Below are 17,956 nucleotides of genomic sequence, written 5' to 3'. Positions count from 1 at the left end.
GTTCATCAATCACCTTTGGAGTTTCCACAACAATTTCCACGAGTTCCTCTTCTCCCTCCTTTTCTTCAATTACCTTTGGAGGTTCAACCACAACTTGAGGTTCAATGACATTACCCGGTCTACTACTCTTCCTTTTCTTGACAAATTCCCGGTCTTCCAAATCCCTACCACTCCTCAAGTGGATAGCATTCATGGTTTTCGGATTTTCCTCGGTTTTACCCGGGAATTTCCCTTGGGAGGCTTGAAGTTGGCTCATTTGAGTAGCCAATTGGGAGATTTGGTTGTCCGTCATCCGTTGAGAAGCTTGCATTTGGGTCCTAAGTTGGTTGATGGATGAGGTTGTCTCGTCATGTTTTTGAGTGGAATGGTTGATGAATTGTGTTTGAGTATTGACAAGTTGGTTTTGTGAAGTCATCAATTGTTCCATCATGAGTTCCAAGCTTGACTTTGGTTGGGTGTTTTGTTGGAAAGGTTGGGTGGTTTGTTGGAAAGGTTGGGTGGTTTGTTGGAAAGGCGGGTTGGTTGGTGGGTTGAGTGGTTGAAATTGTTGTTGCCTTGGTTGGAAGGTTCTCCCTTGGAAACCCGGTGGACCTTGATTAAATGTTGTGTTTTGTTTTTGAGTTTGGAAGTTTGGTTGTTGTGACTTTTGTTGGAAGTTTGGGTTTTGGACATTTTGAGAGCCATAGGAGAAGTTTGGGTGGGCTCTCAATCCCGGGTGATATTGGTTGTTGTTAAATGCTTGCTTGGCCGGACTAGACTCCCATATCCCGTTCACTTGCTCCATACAACTTCCATATCCAACCACCAAGGGACACTCATTGGGTGGGTGTCCTTGGTCTCCACAAAGCTCACAACTATAGACTTGGTTCCTCATAGAAGAATTGCTAGATGTTTTGCTTGAGCTCATCAAGGCAACTTATTGCTTAAGCTCTTCTATCATCTCTTTCACTTCCACATTGTTGGCCGATTCGACCGTTGACTTCCCTTTCCTTTTGTGCCTATCATTGTTCCAATGAAAGGTACGAGAAGCCATTTCTTCAATAAGTTCTTTTGCCGTCTTGTGATCTATCTTATCCAAAGCTCCCTTCCCCGAGCCGGAATCAAGGTTCATTTTCATATCATTGTTTAACCCTTCATAGAAATTGTTGATGAGCTCATCATCTCCAATACCGTGGTGAGGACATAGCCTTTGGAGGCCCTTGTACCTCTCCCATGCTTCATAAAGGGTCTCATCTTCTTGTTGGGTGAACCCTTGGAGCTCACTCTTAATTCTTGCGGTTCGTTGGGGTGGGAAATACTTGTTGAGAAAAGCCTTAGAGACATCGTCCCAAGTCCGAAGAGAGTCGGGTTCACAACTTTTAAGCCATTCCTTGGCACTTCCCCTCAAAGAGTAAGGGAAAAGCCTAAGGCGTACGGCATCTTCCGTGACTCCATTGGCCTTGAACATGTCACAACTATCCAAGAACTCGTTGAGATGCTCGTTGGGGTTTTCGGTGGCTCCCCCTCCGAATTGGTTCCCTTGGACAAGTTGTAGCAAGGTGGCTTTCACATCAAAATTATTGGCTTGAATAGGTGGCTTCACAATACTCGGATTCACCACCTTTTTCGGAGCCAAGTTATCTCTCATAGGGACCGCGGCCATTGTTACTTCCGTTTCCGGTGTTGCAAAAGGATTTTCGAAAGTTTCAAAGACCCGTGGTTCCCCTTGAAGGTTCTCAATTACTGGATTTTCTTGAGGAATCGGTGTTTCTATAAGTCCTCTTCTACGGAGCGAATTTAGTCTTCTCGCGGTTGCTTCGATCTCGTGGTCAATCGGACGTATTGGTTGACCTCGTCGAGCTCTCCTAACCATGCAAGAAATCCTACACACTCAAGAGAGGGATTAGAAACAAAAGACTTAGTCTAAACAAGAACGAAAACAATTAATATCTAGCCGAACTCCCCGGCAACGGCGCCAAAAACTTGATGGTATCAAGCTATACCTCGCAAGTGCACGATTTTATCGTTGTACACTATTAAGGGTCGATCCCACAAGGAGTTGAAAAGATTACTAATTGTTCTAATCCGATCGTTTAGCTAAGTCGAAAATAAAAGATGATGGTTGTTATACTAATGCTACCTAAAACAAAATGAAATGCAAACTTAACAAAAGTAAGGAAAATAAGCAAGAATGAAGGATAAATTGTAATTCAAATGATTAAACGGCCTAAGACTCGGTTCTTCCCAAACAATTCGCAATTCCACATAGTTAAATCTCTAGGCTAATCACAAGGGTAGTTAGGTGAGGAGGTGACGGCTCTAATTCGCCTAAGACCCCCCTCTCGGGTTCGAAATAGGACACTAGCACTACCCACCAACCCCCCTCTCGGGTTCGAAGGTCGGAATCCCTAACTCAATACCCGACTACCCCAAAAACATGCATTATTCCCAAGGTAGTCCAATATTTGCTAAGGTCATTAAGCCCCGTCAATTCCCGGGTCATCCCACTCCCTCTCTCGAGGGTCGATTTCAAACGCTAGATTAGAGGTGTCCTACCCCGGTTCTCCCTTTCGGTCTCAACCGAGGTCAACAATAGGGTCAAATCTCGGGTATCCAAATCACAACCTAACCAACTCTCGTTGGTGGTCAAGGGTCGTAAGTCGACACTACCCAAAAGTCAACCCATAAACCAAGTCATTCCTCTAAACTACCCTCACCAATTTCCCCAAATAATTAGCCTTTATGAAATTCAACTAATGAAATTACTCATGTTGGGTCAAACCGAGCCCTAGTGGAAGACTACTCACTAATCATGGTCCTAATTGCAAAATAAACAATAAAGATGGAAACTTTGGTCACAAACATGGTGAGAAGATGAAATTCACTACTAAACATGCAACAATCTAACAATGGGTGAAGGGAAAGATGATTTAATCTAATAGCAAGAGTGATTAAACCTAAAGACACAATCTTTAACCAAATCAACCCAAAGATTAAGTCTTTGAGGACAACCACCCAAGGATGAACAAATGAAAGAGAAACAAAGGAAAGATCAACAATAAAAAGATGAACAATGATGGGAATAACAACAACAAACAAACAACAACAACAATTTTAACATAAACAATCAAACAAACATAAAAGAAGAACAAAATGTAAACAAATGAAAATAGGGAGAGAATTAATACCAACAAAATAGTGAAAGAGGAATTTGGATAGAAATAGTAAAGAAGGAAACCCTTCAATCTTCTTACAAACCCAAATTCAATCACTAATTGATTGAAGAACTTCTCTAATTAAAGAAAGATTAACAAAGAGATTAAGAAAGTTTAAAGCTTGAAAGGGTAAAAATTCTGGATCTAGGGTTGTGTGTTAAAAAGGGTTTAAGAGGGGTATTTATAGGCTTTTACAAGATTAGGAAGAAAAGAGGAAGAAAAGCCCAAATTCGCGTCTGTTGCGTAATGCCAGGTGCCGTGAATGGTGTGCTCTACCGCAAAACCGTGCAAGGATTTAAAATTGCTTTGGCATCCGTGTTTTGCCGGTGGGCGGCTTCTTACCTGCCGGCAAAACACCTTCTTCAGGACTTCCTCTTCCTTGTTGATGTGTGAAATGCTTAGGTTGGCCGGCCGCGGTCTCTCTGGCGCAGCGAGGCCAAGCTCGTTTTTCCTTCAATTCTTCTTTTAATTCCACTTGTTGTGCTTTACCGGTGGGCCGGTCGCCGGCCTGCCGGCAAAGCACCTTCTTCAGCTTTTCTTCAAATTTCTTGAGTGATTCTCTGGGGTGTGTTTTGCTTGGCGGCTAGGACCACGCCTGCCGTCTGTATGCAAAACACACAGTCTTCATTTCTTCACCTCTTCTTCATGTAAAGGCAATGGGGTGCCTTTCTTGCCCCAATTTCTCCATACTCGGGTCGTTTCCTACAAAAGGATGCACAAGGTAACAAGTACGGGCATTGGGCACAAAAAGCAAAGAAAAACACCCGAAACCGACTCGTTATGAGTCGGTATGCATAAAAGAAAGAGGGAATTAGAAGTAAATTAATCGTATATCACCTACATATATGAGACACTTGTTGTGTCCTATGTCACATCATTTATCTGGCCAGATATGAAATTTTTAATTTGAGTTTATATGATACGAATATTGCTAACTTGATGATTAGCATGAGAAATTATAGCAACTTAAAATGCGGCGTGTGATAAGTGAAGTTTTCGAAACACGACCAATGCTTATGAAAGATTGACACGGATTAAAGCAAACTGATAAAAGTCGACATGAAATGGTTAAATGTGACAATTGAGGCCATCCGGGTTCATATTATACCCGTTTTCATAAACCTGGAGTTTATCATAAAGAAAAGATAAGTGCTGAAATTCTCTCGTGTAGAAATTTTATTAAAGGCAAGCCAATGCACTGAGATTGAGTATATGTGATGTTGGAGATCTAAACACTACTCGGAGTTGAATATAGAACTTAAATGTTCATGTATGGATTGGTGTTATATTCAAGTGGCTTATAGCTACATATTGAATTTTCTGAGTAATTTTCGTGATTAAAAATCACATTTTGATTATTATATGTAATCGGTGATCTCCTGAGTTGGGCATTGTGATTCAACATATATAAAATCCAACCAACTGCATTATATGTTACTCCCCGAAATATTTTGTTATTGTACAAAAATGCCCATGTAAAATCTCATCGGTGATATGAGAAATTGATGTCTATGGTGGTTATGATAAATTTTTGACTATATATTGGTTATAGTTTTTACCATCTTAGGGGGAGAAAAGTGAGTTAAAAGCTGGTAAAAACAAATATGGAATGATCCCTTACTGAACCAGAAGTTCAAATAATGTTATACATCAAATTCACTGAGTAAAGGTTTTGAATTTGATATAACAAAAAAATATTTTTTTACCAGATTGATACATATACACCTGAAGTGTAATTCAATAAAAGTCAAGATGAATTGACGGTTCCACTATGAAAATGAAATAGATGATAAATAGCAAGATGAAGCGATTGGTATGAAATAAGAATGCTATATTTGGAGTGTTCCCGTGACACGGATATATGAATGATAATAGATGGCCTAGATAAATATAATGGTACCAAATATATATTCAGATTCAGATATCATTGAACAGTACTGATATTATCAAAAGATGATAAATTATATCGATATGTTTATGGAACCTATATATATATTTGCGCGCGATATCTTATGGACTCGTAATGGGGATCTTCTACTTAAGTCCATTTTAATTGTCGACATATAATCATTTATTAAATGAGCTCATGGACATGAAGTCCATACATTGACCTGAAGTCAATATATGTTATGAATCTTGGAAAATAAACTGTACAGTTGCATTATTGAGTCATCACCATGTGCATTTAGAGATAAGTACATTATTTGTATATTAGATTTTATATGTATCCATCATTGCATTATTTTATAAATATTATTTAAAAAATAGGTTTCATGTCATATGAATGCATGTACATATTTCATAATATTGTTTTAACTTGTTATATTATTAAAAGGAGAAATGTTATCTTATAAGACACTCCAACGAGGATAATCCCTGTAGGAACCTCTTATAAACGATCATCAAATGATGATGATGCTTGATCAATTGAGTTTTGAAAACTCTTGGTTATAAATATAAACCTCTACCATACGATTGAAAGATTATCGTGATTAGTTCCAAAAGGGAATATTCAAAATACTAAAGAGTTTATTTGAATAAATTGTGTTGTCTCAACCTATAGTTGAGCATATGGAAATTCATATATGAATGAATTTCAGTAGCGAAAATCTATAATAAGGATGTCAATCCATACAGTAATAAGATTTGGCAAGAAAGATCGATGATTTTTCAAAGATGAGTTGTTAATCAGATTGATTCTCCGGAGAGAATGAATTGAAATGATAGTTGCACTCTTTTTCCTTCGACTAGGTTTTTTATCCCAATGGGTTTTTCCTAGCAAGGTTTTTAACGAGGTAGCACTATAAGCGCATTAATACGCTATAGTCATGATGATCATCATGATTGTTAAGGTGAAAATTGGTACGTTTAGACATGCATATAATATTATGTCATCCATTGAGAAGAATTAAAATTATTTTCTCTCAAAATTGCAGTGGTATTTTTTGAAATGAAAATCAAAGAGTTATCATGAAATGATGACCATATCCAGATTATGAGTTCCGAAGAAATATGATACTGAAACTATCAAGGATTTCTATTGATTGAAGATAACAAGTTTATTATCAACCACGATGGGTTCTATTTCAACGATCGAGAAATTACGTCAAAGCATGGATTATTTCAAGATATATCAAGTTGTTTAATCATCAGGGGGAGTTAATACGCGTTGTACTCTTTTTCCTTATCCATGATTTTGTCCCACTGAGTTTTCCAAGGAAAGGTTTTAATGAGGCAGCTTGTTATGCGTGTTAGGAGAATATTGTCATCGTGAGACATTGTATTTTTTTAGGTAATGGTCATCCAAGGGGGAGTGTTATAAAATATGTATAGTGGATGACCATTATACCCTTACATCCCCAACCATTGTAACATTTCATCTCCTTATCCTTTAGGAACCATCGTTACCTTTCATCAAAAGGTCTTTTTGTATTCTCTATATATATGCACATGTACATGGAATAATATAATATAACAATGCTCACTTTCTCTTATATTGTTCTCTCTCTTTATATTATATTCTCTTATCAAATTAGAATTATAACAAATTTACCTTAGTACTTGTCATTTTAGGCCACTTTAAGTCATCTTAGATAAGGTCAATTATTGGTCGGGTCTTTTAGGTCGGGTTATATTGGGTCGGGTGAATATTGGATCAATCAAGTCTCATGTCGGGTATGGGTCGGATCAGGTCAATTTGGGTATCGGGTCCAACAAATTCGTGTTGATTTGGATTCTCGGGTCAGCCTTATCGAGTCGGGTCATTCGGGTCGGGCAGTTTGTCTGATCTAGTTAGGGGGTGACTGCCTAACTGGTGAGCAAGTTTAAATTTGATGTTAAAATAGATTGGACAGGATTATTTTGGCTTGAACCCAATTTGGACCGAATTTATTTAGGTCCGGTCCTCGTTCCTTATTTTTTTTATTTTCGGTATTTAGTTCGGTTCAAACCCGGTTAATTTAGGTCCTCACCGAATAAAACGAATTTAGGGGGTGTTCGGTTGTCTCTCTTGGAATGGATTGGAATGGATTTGCTCCATTCCAATGTTTGGTTGGAGTATTTTGGAATGGAGTTAGATACCCAATGGATTCTAACTCCATTCCAACCCCCTAGAATCTCATACCCAACTTCTACCCTTGGTATCAAACTTCATTCCACCCTTGTACAATTTTAAGATGAACCAAACAAGTTTATGAAGGAATGGATTTAGAACCCCATACCATTATGGATTCATATTCCAATCCATTTCATTCCATGCTAATGAACCAAACGCCCCCTTAAAGTTTTCAAGACTAATCATTATAAGGTCATGAAAGAAATGAGCAAATAATCCTCAAAAGATACTATAAACTCGATATTAGCGATCATTTAAAACTAATATTAATTTGAGTATTTATCATACTAAATCTAGTGAAATTTATATTTATGTGTTGTATATGTAATAGTGGAAAATCATAATATTCCGGCTATTTCTGTCTAATATCTATTGGACCAAATTAATATTTAGGAATAATTCTCATGTTACCCATGAAGTTTGCAGTTTTCCCCCCAAATTCCCCCACTTTTCTGAAAAATTACTTTAATTGCTCAGATCTCTTAATCACGATTTCGTAAAGATGCAATTCTTTTTGTAAAGTTGTAGATCGCGGAAAAACAAAAATTCATTGTATGCATATGTGATCGTGTAACGCCCCGAAAATCAAGCAAGCAGCTCAAAATGGCTCTTTTAAAAATAAGACAACAGCGGAAAAATAGGGCGTCACCGCCGTAGTCCCCCTCCGGAGAATACAAGGCTTACAATAAAAATAAATAAACTATACATCTTATAGGTCTTATGTTCTACATGGAATCCTCACACTTGACCTTCCCGAATACTTGTACCTGAAAAAGAGTGAAAGTAACGAAATCAGTCAACCACAGGCTGAGTATGACTCCAGTTGCCTCCACCGGCCTTGTGTCATATCCTTTATTCATCAGAATTCTTCTTATTACCATATATAAGCCAATACAATAACTTAACAGAATACAGAAATTCCGTACCAGAGACCAACCCGCTATCTAAAAAACATTAAATGACTACCATACCAACATGATATATATTCCTATCACATTTATGTCGGTCTACCATTATTGAATTAGAGAAACATTATGGAGATCCGCACTCACAACGGGTCTAAGACCCACCTCCATGTACACAGAAATAGAATTATTTCACTCGGGCCAACGCCCCATAGTTCTCATGGGCCAACGCCCCTTTTGTTTATATATGGAGTACTCCCGGAGCCAACGTCTCCTTCTGTGTACACAGGTTACGACATAATGTCACCTCAAACCAATAATCGTATCCCGAATGCTACAATTGGTCAATGATGCATTATAACGACAACACTATTATCACAGCATACATTCATAAGACGGTAATTAATATAACATGTGAGCAGTATAACAATCATAAGACGAAATTAACAATAAAACTAATATATAACAGTTTATTTCTAATCTCTTATTTCAAAGGTAAACAATTACTTATATCGACAAAGGGTCCCGAAATCATACCTTAATTCGGTACATGAGATCTTATTAGCTCACTAATACGTATTACCCAAATTTTCAACCTTCATCATTTAGCTAATCTTGCGTTTTTTCCCTTTTTCTTCTATGTATTTATATGAAGGGTTATGCTCATTCATGGACATGATTACCCTCCTATATAAGTTTTCTAAATGAAGTGAATGAAACGTAGTATACTAGCCTTCATGAAAACATGAGTCACCACTAAGGCCTCGGTGGAGTTAGTGTAGATTTTTTTTTCTTTTTTTTTTATAATTATCTAATAGAGTAGTAAAAATCGTAACGGGTCCCACTCATATACTCTTAGACAAATTACTAAAATGGAGCCGTCTTCATATATACAGAAAAATATACGAGTTTAGTCTATAAAGTCTCTAATGGTCCTATTATTATACATATCTTAAAATTAATTTTATTCGGGGTATTACATTCTACCCTCCTTAAAATAAATTTCGTCCCGAAACTTGAAAATGGGAAAATAGAAAAGTTCAAAACTTCGGTTTTCCAATACACAAGAGTGTTACAAGAATTTTATTTCACAAAAGTCTTTTAATCACAAGAGTGATAAAACTAATGGAACGCAGGAATTCCTATCGCAAACAAGAATTCAAGTGGCCATTTCAAATACGACCTTTTATATCCTAATTAAGGTATGATTTTCGGGGCGTTACAGATCGAAAATAAAAATCGGTCAAAGTTTCTTGAACGAATAAACTTTGACAAGTCATAAGATGTCAGAAAAACACGATTTTTTCTCAAATTAAAGATCACGTAATTCATAAAGGTGGGGAGTATTTTTATTGTTTCTAGAAATTGTAATTTTGTAAAATATTAAACCACATAGTAAGATCGCCTCATGAATAATTGATGATAGATCGTGTACTTAAATAACGGGCATTGACATGTTAACGTAAAGATCAAAATCGATAAATTAAATAAGTCAAGTAGGTGAAAAGTGTTATTTTTTCAAAGGTTAATTGATGAAAAAACCCAACAAATACCAAAATAAATGATACATTTGAAAAAACAAAAAAGAAATTATTAGCCATTCACGTTAATGTCGTCAATCTTGTAGTTAGTCTCCAATATATATTTGTTTAATCAATTCTATTATTTCACTTCTACATATAATCTTCGTTCTCCAGTGAATCGTCCCTGTGAAAACAAATAACTCAGTAATTAGTACGAATTAACCAACGAAATAATTATGTTTTATTAGAACTTTGACGTTTATTTTTAAACGTAAAATTGAACACCAATGTTTAACTTTGAGTATAAATGTGTAACAAATTCTTGCACAAATTACGATATATAGTACAAGACAATTACGTCTTTTTTAAAAAATATAGTTTGAATTACGAAGACAAATATTTCAATTTTTTGTATCAATTACGAAAATAAATATGAGACTATGAAATAAATTATCGTTATTTGAACAAAATTGATATCCAAAATTTGTTCCAGAAACTTTCCAACTCGTTGACATTTGAGACAAAATATGTGCTCTTTTATTTGAGATTATCTACTAATAAACAATACATTCATAACTTATGAGTTTATACCTTACATTTTCTTTACCTTTGATTTGCCTTTTGTATTTCCTCCCTCTTCAAATTACCCACATGATGTTTTTGCTTATCTGCAGACTGTAGCCACATACATTTCATGATACTTTAAAATTTATATAATAAAAATAAACTTGACAAACGAATAATAACATTGTCACATGTAAATCATTTAAAAACTAAATGGAAAACATGAGTTCTGATATAAAGTAAACAATTCATAAAAACCAAAAACATAAAAATTAAAATATACTTTATAGGACTACACTACCACTACCACTACCACCACCACCACAACAACAACAACAACAACAACTACAACAACAACAACAACATAAAAATATATGTTCTCATCATAATCAAATAAATAAATTAAACCATAAAATATATAGCCCACAACTTAGAAACTGATGGGTAAATGGAAAATAGGTATTAAATAAATAAATGAAGTGAATATAAATCATTATAGGTATTATTATTATAGCTTTTATAGCCATTACACAACCATATATTCCAATATTTAAATTTTATTTTTAATTTATTTTGTGTTATTGTTGAATAAGATAATTGAATGCCGATAAACTCAAGAGGAGAATTAAATAAGAAAAAATATTAATGAAAATGATGGAGGTTAAGCAATATGAAGAGTTTTAATAAATTTATTAACATATTTTATTATAAAAATTAATTAAATAGAAAAAAGTATTAATTAATTTGGTGGGTGTTAAGTATTATGAAGAGTTTTAATTAATTTATTAACATGTTTTATTAAAAAAATGAATTAAATGGGGAAAAAACACTTAATAAAAATGATGGGTGTTAAATAATATGAAAAATTTTAATTACTCTATTAACATGTTTTATTACACAAATTTCAATTAAAATGTCAATTTTAAGTATAAATTATGAAACTTTGATGTAAATTTGTAAGGGTTACATAAATTTTGGAAAATAATATATTTACATTAATGTCATGTAATAAAAAGTTGATAATTCATGTCATATTTATTCGGCATGTCACATTAAAATTTGCCATGTCATGTGTAGTAAGTGACACGACTTTTTGTTAATGTTAGGTGACATTGTATACGTGGCATTTTAAATTTCCTTTTAATAATACTGTATAGATCTATAACTTTATTGACCCAACAAGGTTTTATAACTCATTTAACCAATAACAATGAATGTTAATTCTTATTTTTAAGAGCGAATCCAACATAATTATGACCTATTTAAATAAATAAGTTATTCGTATCGAGCTAATGTCAACAAACCCAATACATAAATATATTAATACAAGAAACTACCTATTTTAAAAAAATGGATTTTCAGGACGGAACAATGATTGACAAATTTGTTGTATACTTGTATTCAGATCGATATATTTCCAGAACTACGATTTGAAGTTTTTTTTTTATTGTATTTGGATCCCGGAGTGTTAGATTTTTTGACCGAATAAACTTTGAATGACCATATCTTGATTACGAGTTCCAATCTCGAAAAATATTCGCTTCAAGTCATAGTTCTCGGAAAGATGATCGATTGGAAAAAAGAAAAACGTCACTTCTCGAACTCATAACACGCGTTATGACCTCTTAAAGTTTCCCAGATAAAAAAATTGGGTATTTCGAGTAAAATGTCAAAGTAAAGGTAACGCGTTTATTTTCCGTTGATAATATTCACCTCATTATCTTACATATTAAATTTAAATAATGTATTTTGTATCTTAAATTTTATAAAATGCCGTATCATGTGTCTATTTCGTGTCCCTATTCGTTTCGGTGTTACCTAGATCAACTACTCGACTACTTCCATGAGTTCCACCGTACATCTAGACATGTGGGTGCCTTAACATGATTGAGTACTAGTGTACTATAGACACACAACTACGGAGGAGAAAAAGGAGTAACTGATTTCTCTCTCTCAGGTGAAATGCTCTGCTAAGCTGCTCTTTCCCACCTCCCGCCGCGCCACCGTCAATGTTGTTAAATTTCTCGACACCTCTGCCGTGTGCGGCGGCGCCACGGTGTCGATTTCCGCGTTCGTCTTCCTATTCGCCGACATTTAACTCCGCAATTTCATCGTCCTTCGCCTCCGTTCGACATGACCAGAAGATTAATCGCATTATTCAGCATGAATTCCTTAATTTACCTACATTTTCGACGACGGTGAAGAAATCGCGGAAATTGGAGAAGGCGTTGACCACCGTGAGATCGTCAATGTTGAACTTGAGCTCATCGTCGCCGTTGATTTCGGCGAATGATCATTGGGGTACTTGGACTGCTCTTTTCGCCTCCGCCGCCTTGGGTTTCTGGTATTTCATTTACTTATAGCTCTCTTTATTCTACTCTTTCCGTATCAATCATTTGTTTAACTTCAATTAAACCGCTAGTATCTCGTATAATCTCCGTCCCGTCGCCAGTCATTTGTTTACCTTTACTTTCGCACAAATACAAGGTAAGAGACCATTTTTTGTTGTGGTTATTGGATGCAATTCGACAATAATCCATTAGAAACATTCCTAAAATAGAAAGCTAAATAAATGATTGCCGTCCAAAAATAGAATATGTAAACAAATGAGCTGTACGGAGGAAGAACAGCATTGTATGGCCGTACAATACCATTTAATTTAATGATAATGATTAATGAATAACGCAAATTCTTGTTTCAGACGGCTACTTTTCGTTAGACGGGGTATGTGACCATTTTATTGTTAAATGTAACCACAATGGTACACGTTACAACTTATGGTAACTTATTTTTCAATAGTGGTCACATGGTTACAAAAACCCGTCTTATTGCTTCAGACCAAAATGGCCCGGGTGAAGCAAGACCAACTGAATAAATGGGTTGTTTTAGCACAAGTCTTGGATTGAAGCCATAATGTAGTAGTGTTAAAACTCGTGAGGGAGAGTTTTTCCGCCCTAGTGAACGTTCCTGAATACATCGAGTCTTTAATTCTAATAATCAACAATAACATTGTTGATAACTGGCCTAATTTGACTTCTGTGCGGTTAAATACAAGATTAGATGGTAACTTTGGCCACAAACGTTGGTTCATTGTTTTTTTTTTTGGCGGATGTCGTCAAATGAATGCAATGTATTTGTAAGATACTTTGGAATTTAGGAGCGGAAAAATGACATTACAAGCTGGAGTTGTATATAATATTGATTTGATTGTGAAGATACAGGAGTTTGCAGGAGAACATTATTTCTTGTCTTCATAGTTCAACTTAAACTCATTGATTTCCGTTTTCCTTGGAAATAATTTCTTCTCATTCTTCACCACAACTCCATGTCATGGATCTCTGGAGACCAAGTTGTAGTCATGTTACACCTAACTACTATTATCATCCCATCAGCTTTGATCATAGAACACTAGTTTGTTCCGACCCTGTCAAATTAAACTCAACACCAAATTTGTGAAGTGGAAGACGTTATGCTTAGAATAAGAATGATTTGGAGATAATAATACAGTACATATATAGTGAAGCTCATGTAGAGGCGTGGGTTGTTTGGAGACAAAGCTGGAAGCTATGCTTGTTTTGGAGAATTAACGGTTGCATTGCTGGTGGTAATGGTGGTTGATTTTGAATTGTTTCTGTGGCTCCAGGTCTGAGAAGACGAAGGTAGGGAGTGCATTGAGTGGTTCACTAGTTGCAACTCTTATTGGGCTTGCAGCGAGTAACATGGGAATTATTGCTTCTGAGGCAAAAGCATACTCGGTCGTCATGGAGTTTCTGCTCCCTTTGGCTGTTCCATTGCTGTTGTTTAGAGCAGATATAAGACGAGTCGTAAAATCCACCGGCAAACTACTCCTGGCATTCTTGATTGGTTCTGGTAGGTATCTTCATAGATGTAGAAACAGTGACTTGTCTGGCCATGTTTTGAGAAATGTCGTCTATTTTCAGTCTTATTTTTGTGTTCATTTATTCTGTTAGGAACCTGTACCTTAACTCCTTAAGCATGTCCTCTTTCTATAATCGCTTTCACCACTCAGGAGTTGAAGGTTTTATTAGTAGCCCTAACCTTTTTTGTATTGGTGTGAAATTTCTTAAAAATACAAAAAAGGTACAAATTACTATGGATGACTTTCATTTTGGATAAGTTTGAATGGCTTGTAACAGAGATAATAAATCTTCAAGAATGAGGCCTAAGGCTGTAAGTGAAATTTGACAAGAAGTAGGTGCGCTCCCCAGTCCCCACTAAGCAGCCAATGAATGGTAGCGCTCAACTCATAATTGGGAAATATGTAGATTCAATTGCCCATTGTTTGGTGGTGGAGACATACTCGGTACCAGTCACAATCTGAATGTTTAAGCAAATCCCAGCTAACAAACCGAATCCCCACCAATAACTGATATTGGTCGGGGTTGGATAATGTATCAAATGCTGATAAAGTGTGGAGATGAGAATATGTTGTTGCCACCCATGAGGTTTCGGTCACAAGTAGAAGTTTCAGCGATATTAACTGTAGAAGAGTGCTCTTTACCTTGCTAGTATGGCCATTGAGTTTGTATCAGATTCCTAGAAGTGAGTATTCATTTTTGTGACAGATTTTAAAGTGTTCTCCGTTTGCACAATGTTTGGTAAAGGAGTGAAGGTATAAATTGGGTTCTCACTTCTCAACATGGGCTAGGCGCTTTTAATGCTAGATTCAGTCAGAGTATTTATGCCTTTAATTTAGTGCATTTGTGATGGAGAAATTTCTGCTTTGTTTTAACGATAAAAAGGCGGGCCTTTGTACATTCTTCCTTGTTTTGTTCCGGCTTCTGGTTTCCTCAAGAATCAAACAAGTACAATTACAAGTACTTGTTTCAGATGCTGGTCTCTGAAAATCAGTCTAATATTCTAATTAATTATTTGCAGTGGCAACTACTATTGGAACTGCAGTGGCATTCTTTTTGGTCCCAATGCGAGCTCTTGGTGCAGATGCATGGAAGATAGCTGCAGCCTTGATGGGCAGACATATTGGTGGAGGTACTGGCTCTTGAAACTTTAAGAGCTCTTACGACTGTTTTTCTAGGAGATTTGAATTCAACTTTGAATGACGCTTATAACCTTGAATGATTTTGTTAATTTGTGGCTAATAGAGCATATAGCTAAGCCCATTTCTGAATGCTATATTGCTAACCAATTTCTTGGCTGCTGGTAATCTTTTTAAATTTCTTGCTCTGATGAATAATAATTGGCATTGATTATGTGCTTAACTGATTAATTTCTGAAGCTTGTCCTTGATAATGAACACTTGTAATGTGCTTTATGTTACTTTGTTTCTTTTATCTGCAGCTGTCAACTACGTGGCAATTGCAGAAGCTCTGGAGGTCTCTCCCTCAGTGTTAACTGCTGGACTCGCTGCTGATAATGTGCTTTGTGCAGTATATTTTACGACTTTATTTGCACTAGCTTCAAGAATACCTCCAGAGACTGAAGCTTCAACTAATGGTATTGCAGGACTAATTTCTTTGTTTGAATACTAAATGCAACTATATGCTTTAATTCGCAGAAGCTTTTATTTCTTCTGGATGAGGTATTATTCCTTTTCATCCATCGCCACTTGCCTAGAGCATCTATGTATGCAATTGCAAAATCTTAGGATACACCTTTTTTGACATCATAAGATCCATATTGAATTGATTTCCTCTCCAAAGCTTACCTCTCAATTGAGTTAATTCCACCCTGAACAGAGAACTTGGTGAACAAGGGATCTGAGACGAGTGACAAGCTTCCTGTTCAACAAATGGTTACTGCCGTTGCGGTGTCATTCCTAATATGCAAAGCTGGAAATTTCATCACCAAATATTATGGTATTCAGGGTGGTATGCTTCCTTTAGTAACAGCAATAGCAGTTCTCGTGGCGACTCTATTTCCAAAACCGTTCTATGAGCTAGCACCTTCAGGTGAAGCCATGGCCATGATCTTGATGCAGGTACATGTATTCAGATCAAATTCAATATGTTTAGTTGCTACGGAGTAGTATTTTCTTGGTCTGGTCTTTTTTTTTTTGAAATCTTCTTGGTCTGGTCATTGTATGATCTTCATTGGTAAGACTTAAGAGACAAATCTTCTCATTCAATGATAAAAAAGTATGTTGGTCGTTCGTCTGTTACATGCCACCCTGTCTTCAGAAAACAAGTTGGATGCCATTGAATTTGTTGAAATGCAATGTACTTGTGAAACTTGTCGACGGCCATTGTTTTTTTTAGCCGATTCATGATGTCAATTTCTAAGACATGGTCCTTTTAACTAATTAGGTAAATAAAATATTGGCTTTATCGAATAATAAAAGTGTAAATAAGTTGTAGTAGTCCATATAATATTTGAAAGGATTACTTACATGTACATGCCCATTCCAAAAATATGTTAAACATTCCAAACTTTACCTCGATAACTTTGTCTGGCATGTTTGATGAGTCGGATCTATCCGACCTATTAATATTTTACCTATTGCGTCTCGAGGAAATGTTACTTACTGTGTCTCTATTGAAAATATGAAGGGTAAGTTTATATAGCAAAGAAAACAGCAAAATGGCCCAAAAATTTTAGTTTACTTCCTTGTAAATAGATCCTGCTAATGGACAAGCCTTATCTCACATGTTTAATAAGATGGATTTCCTGGAATCGCTAGTTTTAAATGGAACCTGAACCCAGTGTTTTGCCTATCTTTTCGACACAGGTATTCTTTGCTGTGGTAGGGGCCAGTGGTAATATTTGGAATGTCATTAGTACTGCACCCAGTATATTCTTGTTTTGCCTCGTCCAAATTTCTGTCCATCTTGGCGTGATTCTTGGATTAGGAAAATTGTTTGGCTTCGACCTGAAGCTTTTGCTAATTGCATCAAACGCCAATGTTGGGGGTCCCACGACGGCCTGTGGGATGGCAACCACAAAAGGATGGAGCTCCATGATTATTCCTGGTATCCTTGCTGGAATTTTTGGTATCGCCATTGCAACTTTCCTCGGCTATGCTTTTGGAACTAAGGTTCTTCAGTTCATGTGATTGACTCAAATCTTAGATCATTCAAAATGCAAATGATAGCTGTAAACTATCCTTGATATTGCATTTAGAGCTAGATGGCATGTAATTTGTTCCTGTAATCCCCAAATGTTCTATTATTTAACTTCGATTAGAAAGATTAGAAAGAATTAACCTGTTTAAGACAGTTTCGACTTGAATTATGTTATAAATAATTAGGGTTGATGAATAGAATGTTATTTACATTCTTGCATGATTTGTCTAAGATGCTTGCTTAAGCTATAATTCAAGCCACAACTCCTTACGGTTCCCTTTGCTAATACAATGTCCAAGCTTTTCATTGAACACTATTGTTCATTGAATTAAGGTTAAATTTTTTGTTGTAATTTAGCAAAATGAAAAAGTTGAAAGGAAAGAAAAATAGTTATTAATAGATAGAAAATAACACACACGTGTAAACCCAATAAAAAGTCCGTTGCATGTCTATATCCCTACATTTGAGTTGAAAACTGAATCATTTTAGAATGGTCATTTTTTTAACCAAATCAATTTCTAATAAGATCGTCTTTTAGAGTTAAAATCAATTTTTAACACGTCTAAACTATACAGTATCTTTTTTTACGTAAAGGGAGCAACAAAAGTATATTTGA

At 35.8% G+C, this 17,956-nt stretch overlaps 1 protein-coding gene and 1 non-coding gene across 2 annotated transcripts; both read left to right on the top strand.

Annotated features, from left to right (window-relative positions):
• The first annotated feature begins 1,166 nt into the window (after positions 1–1,166).
• Positions 1,167–1,273, top strand: LOC141658126 (small nucleolar RNA R71). The gene has a single exon (XR_012549030.1). It is a non-coding gene; the product is annotated as a small nucleolar RNA R71 (small nucleolar RNA).
• A 10,892-nt stretch (positions 1,274–12,165) lies between these two features.
• LOC141656641 (uncharacterized) lies at positions 12,166–17,626 on the top strand. Its single transcript, XM_074463603.1, has 6 exons — positions 12,166–12,644; positions 13,944–14,170; positions 15,200–15,310; positions 15,620–15,775; positions 16,018–16,259; positions 17,007–17,626. The coding sequence occupies exons 1-6, from the start codon at positions 12,310–12,312 to the stop codon at positions 17,328–17,330; spliced, it is 1,395 nt and encodes a 464-aa protein (XP_074319704.1). The 5' UTR covers positions 12,166–12,309; the 3' UTR covers positions 17,331–17,626.
• Positions 17,627–17,956: the final 330 nt, after the last annotated feature.

Source organism: Silene latifolia, chromosome 5 (assembly GCF_048544455.1).
Source record: "Silene latifolia isolate original U9 population chromosome 5, ASM4854445v1, whole genome shotgun sequence".
Lineage (NCBI taxonomy): Eukaryota > Viridiplantae > Streptophyta > Magnoliopsida > Caryophyllales > Caryophyllaceae > Silene > Silene latifolia.
The sequence above is the reverse complement of the archived record's forward strand: the minus strand, read 5'-3'. Positions and strand labels throughout refer to the sequence as shown.

What these genes read in the sequence shown, in the direction of transcription:
- LOC141656641 (XM_074463603.1), top strand. Translation starts at nt 12,310, where the DNA reads ATGTTGTTAAATTTCTCGACACCTCTGCCGTGTGCGGCGGCGCCACGG. An exon ending in GGGCAGACATATTGGTGGAG is followed by an intron (nt 15,311 to 15,619) that starts GTACTGGCTCTT and finishes TTTTATCTGCAG; the next exon opens with CTGTCAACTACGTGGCAATT. An exon ending in TGGCCATGATCTTGATGCAG is followed by an intron (nt 16,260 to 17,006) that starts GTACATGTATTC and finishes TTTTCGACACAG; the next exon opens with GTATTCTTTGCTGTGGTAGG.